The 8,605-nt window shown below is 39.3% G+C and overlaps 1 protein-coding gene across 4 annotated transcripts in view; it reads right to left on the minus strand.

Moving 5' to 3' along the window:
* g2e3 (G2/M-phase specific E3 ubiquitin protein ligase) overlaps positions 1-7,787 on the minus strand; it is a 77,412-nt gene extending 69,625 nt beyond the window's left edge. The window contains exons 1-4 of one of the 4 annotated variants that reach the window (XM_048599895.1): positions 7,673-7,785; positions 6,330-6,377; positions 2,357-2,433; positions 1,277-1,371 (exon numbers count right to left, since the gene is read on the minus strand). In XM_048599895.1, coding sequence (XP_048455852.1) covers positions 1,277-1,371; positions 2,357-2,433; positions 6,330-6,377; positions 7,673-7,692 — 240 coding nt within the window. In that variant the 5' untranslated portion in view covers positions 7,693-7,785. Of the gene's footprint in view, positions 1-1,276; positions 1,372-2,356; positions 2,434-6,329; positions 6,378-7,398; positions 7,503-7,672 lie in introns of those variants that run through there. The other 3 variants (XM_048599898.1, XM_048599896.1, XM_048599897.1) reach the window with 3 other exon arrangements.
* Positions 7,788-8,605: the final 818 nt, after the last annotated feature.

An 8,605-nucleotide genomic window follows, 5' to 3' on the forward strand; every position in this document is an offset into this window, starting at 1 on the left:
ACCTGCTGTGTTCATCCAGCTCTACACCTGGTTATCTCAGATTCTCCAGCATCTGCAGTTCCTACTATCTCTAGTATAGTTTGGTGTTTGTTAGTCAGCATTGACATGGTGGGCCAAAGGGCATGTTTCTATGCTGTATGAAATAGACTTACAGCACTACAGGAAATAAACAGGTGGAACTGACTTTGTAGGGAAGGGGCACGAACAAGAGCCAAGTAACTATTCAAAACTTTAGAAGCACATCTTTACCATCGATTATTGTGAACAAGAGCGAAAGCGTCTACAGATAATCACTAACAAGCAGACTGAGAATATAACTGATTTATTTATTGTCACCTGTATCTCGTTACAAGATAGTGAAAAGTATAGTGTCGCAATGCTCTGGTCCCATCTTAAAACACAGAAAACTAAACCAAAACATAGGGTATAAAAAGGCAGAAAAATGAAGAATTAAAAAAAAAGTGTCCAACTTTACAGTCCTTCTCATTAAATGGTCCCTAATGGGCCCTTCTCACCTCCACCAATTCCCTTGCCACTATGAGTCTTCGCTGGACCCTCCCAACGCAGACACCACCGATGCTGCTGAGTACTGAACCAGCACAAACTCTACTCTGCCACCACGAGTCTGCTTTGGGCCCACCTCACCAATGCTGCTGCTGACGCTGCCCAAATTTTCCTCCGCTGCTGCCTCCATGAATCAGTGCTGTAAGCAGATGGTGCTGGGAACACGAACTCGCCTTCTCAGCAGCAGCCATGAGTTGGCGCTAGAACCACCTCAATGATACAGAAGCTGCTGGGAACCTAAATTCACCTTTGAGGCCACCACCACGAGTCCGTGCTTCTGGGCCTACTCAGTGCTGTAACTGCGCTCTTCACCAAGCAATAGGAAAAATAAAGTACTGGAGCAAAATAAAAAGGGTGGGGAAAAAAAACGAAAAGAAAAACTGATGGAACAGATGAGCACCAGGCTACTCCACCGCCATCTTACCAGAAATAAGTTAGCTTCAGCGTAAGCAAGTGTTTTCAATGATGGATATCATAAGCAAGTTGAGAAGCCAATTGAACAATAACGGTTTACTGCTAAAGTCCAGATATCAAACAAGCCCCCTAAAGAAATCCATAATGCAAAATTATTTGTTTCATTCAAGAAAGGGGCTGACGTTAACTAAAAGAATTATTTCATCATTTTAATAAACTACATCACCTAGAGTAATTTTACTAATTCATTCATGCAAATATAAAGCAATTCAGTGAAGTAAAAATGGTTTCAACTTACCAAACAATAGTAATGCAGCGTTATCCCATTATCATAGGTTTTCTTCTCACCATATTTTTCAGGACAGTCATCACTCCGTCGACAAAATGCACAAGCTATGGGAACAAAAAATTCACATTAGCCTCTTATTTCAAGAAAATCAATTTTGGAATTTGAATAGCGATGTCAAAGACTTCTGCACCTGCTCCCTGAAAAGAATACAAAATCAGAATGGAAGGGGCAAATAGGTGCAAAAATATCAATATCCATTGAAAGAACTTTTCCACTCTAGCTTTGTTTCCCTATCTCTTATGGACAGCAGTAATCTTTCTGCCAGGGCCAGGCTTGAATCACTATAATTTAGGGCAGTCTCATTTTTAATGAGGAGTTCCACAGGCAAGTAGTATTAGAAATCTTGCTCACAAGTGCTCCTGTCTCAGAAAACAAAAGCATTACTGATGCACAAAATACTACAAGCAATGTTATTGGGAAGCTTCAAGGTTGCAAACCTGGAAGCCAGAACAGAATGAGTTGTACAGACTTGAAATATTCTGAAATATAAAGATCAAATATTCTATCTTTAGTCTTTGCCAAAAGAACTGCAGTAGCAGTAAGGATGGTACTGGTGAACTGATTACCTCTGAATTTAAAAAAGCAAGATCAGAATATGTTTTGCTTCTTTTTGCCACCCAGTGGTACTACTGAAAATAATTATTCATGGAATTCAGTTTTGACCCAGTTGCAAAGCACTGTAAATAGATGGAGACAGACTGTGTTACCCATTTTCAGATGGCAGAAACTACCGTTCCTTTATTGACTTAGCAACGTGTTTGACATGAAACCAATAATTCAGATGTAGTTGATTAACATGGTCCTTCATATTTCTTTGAATGGACTTTCTGGATATTTATTTGGGTTAACATGAAAAATAGTCAAGAAATGAAACAAATTCATGATGAAAGTGCTTAACCCAAATAACACAACGCACAGAAAAAGGCTGAATAGCTCTTCCTTGCACTGTTCCATTTCCTCCACGACTGCCATCTTTCAGTTAGATACATTCAAAATAAAGATAGCGGATAAAATATTAGCAGTACTCACAAGGATTTTGTCCCTGTTCCAGCTTCTGTTTTGCATTTGTGGCAAAATTAACTGCAGCACTTGATTTGGAAAACTTCCTAGATAAAGGCATATAAAACATTAAAGTATGAGCAAAGGACAGATTGTCTAAGTACCTGGTTCTAAAATTCTGAAGGTTAAATACATAGTCTCATTTCAAGTGCCAAAGGTGACAAATCAAAACCCAAATCTTTTGATCACGCCTATTACCGTATGTGGTTAGTACAAACTGTTTGATAATACTCCTGCGAAGCAGCTTGGGTGCTCTGTTTCAAATACAAATTATTAACATTGACAATATTCAAAATGCCAAGTTTGATGTCACGTATTAGGCCGGTTTATCACAACTATTTAATTTATGGGGATTGGATAGGCAGGCATACCAATGCACGTAACCCCATTAGTGATGGTTTTGCTTCATATCAAACTACTTTCCAATTTTGTAAAACTACATCACACTTTTATTCTGGGCTGAAGGTGATCAACAAAAAGAAAGAAAAAGTGCTGTATTGAATCTGGAGATGTATAGTGAATGCAAGCCAAAAGTCATCGCTGCTGCATCAAATTGAGATTTTTTAAAAAAGTGCCCTATAATTGCAAATAATTGATGTAATTCAGCAAGTTGTGGTCTTTCACCAGTATTACTTTACACTGTTAAAATTTTGACCTTTTATGTATAATAAACATTATCCCATTTTGCAGACATAGTTCTGCAGTCACATTTTTCTACACGAGCAATACCAAGAGAATTCAGGATTTTTTAGGAAAATTACAATAAACGAATAGATCCATAAATCACTGTAAATACTTCTTTAGCAACTTGTGCAAGGCACTAGTTAGGCCACAGCTTAAGTCCTGCATCCACTTCTAGGTGCTACATTTCAGGAAGGATGTGAAAAGCAATGCAGAAGATGCAGAGGGAATTTACAAAAATAGTTCGAGATTAGGAACTTCAGTTATAAAGATGGTTTGGAGAAATTAGGCCTGTTTTCCTGGGTGAAAGCTGATGGAGATCTGAGAGATATTCAAAATCATGAGTGATCCAGACAGAGTAGATATGGAAAAACTATTCATTCGTTTCATCCCGAACTTTTGTCATGACCTTGTCTATAATCCCTATTTTCTCCTTGATATGTACAACTGCAGTAGAAGTAAATAAAAACAGAAGAAAAGTCATACTGAACATGAAACGTTCACTCTGCTTTTCTCTGCACAGCTGCTGCCAGATCCTGGTTTCACCAGCACCTTCTGTTTTTAATTACAGATTTGAGCATCTGCAATATTTTGCTTTTGAGTACAGCATGGTAAAAACTGGCTGTAATATTCTCAAGTGTAGAATAAAATGTTTGTCTTTTTTCTATTCCTTTAGATCTATAGCAATTACTTTACAGTCACATGCTCATGGAAGGCCTACAGTAGGATGTGGTAGTCTGACTTTTTGTTAGAAACTTCGCATTGACCTCGAAGCCTTATATGGTCTTCAACCATGCCTGCAACCTTTAGCAGGATTTTATTTTATTTTTTAAAAACAAGAGTGGTACTTTAATTTTTTTTCTTTCTCAAATGATGCCGCTAACACAGGGATACAATACTGTCCTGATTACACATCCCCACTGACCATCCAAAAACAATTCTTCTCACGCATTGTGTCCGGTTTCATTTATGCCCCTTTCCACAGAAGTTTTCTTGTAACCCCTAAAGTGGTTTATTCCAATTTTTTTTAAAACTTGGAATCACTTCTCATTTCATTAACCTCAATGTGTTGTTATCACCAAATCCAAAGCAAGTAGAACCTTCACACTCCTTAACATTGATTTGCCCAGTGAAAATTGATACAGAGTAATGTTAGCATGCATTGAACCGATCTGTTCCACACACTGGAAAAATTCAAGCACCACATTCAGCAAACAAGTTCACAGCTAACAAACTCATTGCCAGACTAAAACTCCTTCTTTCTAAATTATTATCATCTTCAGTGGAAGTTCTATGCTATGTTACTTCAAAGACACTGCTTTTCCATTTTGAATAGTTCATCTCACTAAGCATAATCACATGTGAATCATCCATTCACTTGGCATTCCTGGGTTTTATTTATTATTGCATTTCCAATCCTTTCTTCTATTGTGATTTCTAGATCTGTTAAAAAGGTGCTTTCACATTCATTCTGCCTGACTGTAACTCTGCTTTTATATAGTCACCTGATCTCAAATTGGAACAATCATGGAATCATGTATTCTCTGACACGGAGATGCACCATTTGTTTCACCAAATGGAAAGGACTACCTGCTCAAAATCTAAGACAGCACATGTTTGATATAACATGCAGCCTCTTTCCAAGAACTGAAAGTCACTTAGAACTAGAAGTCTAGCCATACACGATAACTGACAGCAATCTAAACTTTGACACAGAAGTAGGAATTTCTAAATCATTTCTAAACAACATAATCTGTTTATACAATCTATTAAAGTCCAGACTATATTCCTCCATGGACTGACCCTCTAATCTAGCAAAGTCTCATCATGTTTCCTAGGTATCCAATGAATCATCTTCTAAATTTCATCCTCAAACTGATTGGATGCTCAATGAGTTTTTCTAACTGAAACGCATCAGCTCAAAATACCTTGCTTCCAATATTATTGTTGTCAAGAAGTGAGAAAGCCAAGATTTGTCTTGGTTTTCTCCTTAGCAATAACATAATCCATGTCCACATTCTCATTTTAATCTTCTATTGCTCAAATGACTCAGATTGCCCTCTAATGTTTTCAGATTCTATCACTTTACGTTCTGCAATTTCTAATAATAATTTGATTTCATTTTCTTAGTTTCCAACATCCATCTTCATACAACCTTCGCGGCTACCTGGTTATATATCAGACAGTGAATTGGTGAAGGAAGGGATCAGAGCCAGTCTTGGCCCGGCATAGTGAAAATGACAGGTGTGTGCATCTTAACTCCACTCTGCTCCTGTGCCAGTAAGTGTGGCTGTATAAAACTTTAATTTGCAAAAATCTGGCTCTACAGATATTATTTCACACCTCTGGAGCAGGGGGGACTTCAATCCAGACTTCCTGGTTCAGAGATAAGGTCACTACAACAGCATCAAGAGCATCTTAAAAGGTAGCTTTACAAGTGGCCACCCAATCACTGCCCTCCAACTACAGGTTTTTAAAATCTTAACTGCTACAATCAGAAATTCGACAAACTAGTTACAACAATAGAGTTTTGTCTGAAGTCAAGTTTATGGAGAATTGAAAATTGAAAATAGAAAATAGGTAGCAGCACCTGGACGAATTTGGGGGTCACAAAGTTTAAATGAGAGCCTCAGCAGTACATCAGCTGAAGTGGAGGTGAGCATGCTGAATTTGGAAGTATATTGTAATGGAGATTCTGACATTGTAAATAAACAGTGTACTCCAGACCAAGATGGTGAGAAAAAATGAGGCAAGAATATGACATTTGAAGGCCAAAAACCATTGCATTAGTCTTCCTAATTGGTTGGTAAAAAGAAATTACAGCAAATCCAAATTTGAATATCAGCCAAACATTCTGACAGAAGAGATCCAGTAAGGTATCAGTGGTAGCCCTTTGTTTAATCAGCATACATTAGGTTAGAGATTTTCAGGCCATGTGCATTTCTACATTAAATATATACTTCATCGATCTCCGAGTACCACTTTAAGTCAATAAATCAATAGATTGAAAACACATTTTTGCCATTGTATAAACAAGAGAACATTTCAAGAAAAGATAGACTGAGACTTTGAGGCAAGTTGCACTTAAGCTCTGGCAGAAGTCCAGTCTACGGTGGAACAGAGACAGCAAAAGTAACCAAGATCTTCCATACGTAAAACATTCTGGAATCTCATATTAATATTACTACATACTGGACTGAGCTTAAGACTAGAGTTGCAGAAAGAGAGCTAGTATTTCAGGATGGATGAGAGAAATACAGACCTGCAAGAGGCTAGGAGCACCACCCTCTGGAGGTGGAGATAACTTGTTCTATTAAAAGAAAAATGGCTAAGTTCAGAAATACAAGTAGCTTCAGATGCTTTGGACTACAGTCCTGATGATTCAGGTCTGGAACATTTCCTTGCTTTCAACTGCAGATGGAAATTGTATGCACACCTACCATTATTTGATGTTTGCAAAGTTGATATTCTCCTTAGTTACAAGAAACTTCGCATGCCATCTAAATTAGCATTTCACTTGTGACTTAACTGATTAGTAAAAGTTAGAGAAACAGGGGATCAAATCACTGCAAAAAAATAAATAAATAAATAAATAAATAAATAAATAAAATGCATCCGGATGAACAGTATAGACCAGAACGAAACAGAAAGCGTTTTCCAAAATGTGATTTTACTCATGATATTCTGCAAGTTGTAGATATCTGTAAATGGATAGATGGGCCCAACAATAAGGAATGCAAAAGCTGGATCATGTGAGATCATTGTTGATTGAAAAGTTAAGCCAGATTTTCAGATAGAAAATATCAATATTTTAATAAAAGAATGAAATGGAGGTATTGCTGATACGCAACTATAGCTGCCAAGAATAAAATAAGGGGAACTTTCAAGTTAATCATTTACTGTTTTTGATAAATCAAAATATTCTCAGCAAAGTTCAATAAGTACGACAATGTTTTAGGCACAGCAGTCAATTAGAGAATATGCCTCAAAAGGACTTCACAAAAAGAAGCAAAAAGGAACAGGAGGAATAAATTGAAAAGTCTGGAGGTCCCTGAATGCAGCAAAGACAGTGAGAAAGTAGCTTGGAAGTTTGTTTCCAATCAACAAAAAGGGACGAAAGCTCAAAGAACAGCCAGAAAGAGATCCAGAAAGATGCAGCTTCTAGGATACAATTAATCATATACAATTCTAATAGAGCAAGCTCAACTAACTACAAACTACAACAAAACTCAATGGTTTATTCATGAGATGGCTCTCGAAACTGAATTCCCTGACAACACGTCCACTGTTGGAAAGCCGTCTCTTTAAATTCTCATTCTCAACACACTCACGTTGCCAGTTTGACAGATACTGTGACAGGAGACAACCTGTCACTTCTTCCCTCCAGCCTCAGCCCCTGCCACAGATAGCGATGTTCTCGAAAACAAACACGGCGTCTGTCACAACATTTCTTCTTTGGCTAAACAGGCTTCAGATTGAGGGAGCCGTGATCCAGGCCGCGGGCATCCCTCCGGCTCACCTGTCGCCGGTTCAGACACTGGCCCCGGAGTCGAAACCACCACATCAGCCGCCTACAGCTTCATCTAAGCCCCACTGCTCACTCACCGTCGGACCGTCTTCCCCATCACCTGTATGGGACGCTTAAAGCGACTCTTCTTCTCCCTCTTTTGTTACTCTATAACGGCGCTTAGATTCAAATTCGGAGCTTCCGGTCTCAGCCCGGAAGTGATTTGCAGCCCGAGCACAAGGTCTGGGTCTTAGCGCCGTTCTGATTGGCCAGCGGACAGCACCCCCCGATTGGCTGGTCGCAGGGGCGTCAGCCACGGGCTGCCGTGTGATTAGCTCGAGAAGGAACCGCTTGGTTTAAATAGTCAATAGAAACCGAAAGAACTGCGGGTGCTGTAAAACCGGGAACAAAAACAGAAGTTGCTGGAAAAGCTCAGCATCTGTGAAGAGGAAGAAAATAAAAAAATCAGAGTTAACGGTTTTGGGGCCCGGTGACCCTTCAGCTGCCAGACCTGCTGTGCTTTTCCAGCAACTTCTGTTTGTGTTCCAGGTTTAAATAGCCGTCGGCCGGTATCTTCACGACCGGCACGGAAACAATTCGATTAAAGGGAGCAGGTCTCCGAGTTTTATTGGAACAGCGAGATTTTTTTTGGTGGTGTGGGGTGGGGGGACTTAGTAAAGGGGAATAATAGTGAAAATTGAGACAGCGTGGGAAAAGAGAGGGACAAACAAACAGTGACAGGAGAGGGAAGTGGGAGGAGAGAGAGAGTGGGGAATGGAGACAAGGGAAGTGGGCACAGTGTGAAAATGGGAATGACGGAGAGTCTCAAAAGCAGCAGACGGTGGAGGGGAGAAGAGGGACAGACAGGCAGTGGGAGAAAAGGAGAGACAGAAACAATATGAAGCATCCCTCTTTGAAACGGAACAAAGGCTTTTAAATTGTATCAGAGATAGTAGGAACTGCAGATGCTGGAGAAACTGAGATAACAAGGTGCAGGACTGGATGAACACAGCAGGCCCAGCAGCATCATA

Source organism: Rhincodon typus, chromosome 8 (genome assembly GCF_021869965.1).
Source record: "Rhincodon typus isolate 14 chromosome 8, sRhiTyp1.1, whole genome shotgun sequence".
NCBI classification, from domain to species: domain Eukaryota; kingdom Metazoa; phylum Chordata; class Chondrichthyes; order Orectolobiformes; family Rhincodontidae; genus Rhincodon; species Rhincodon typus.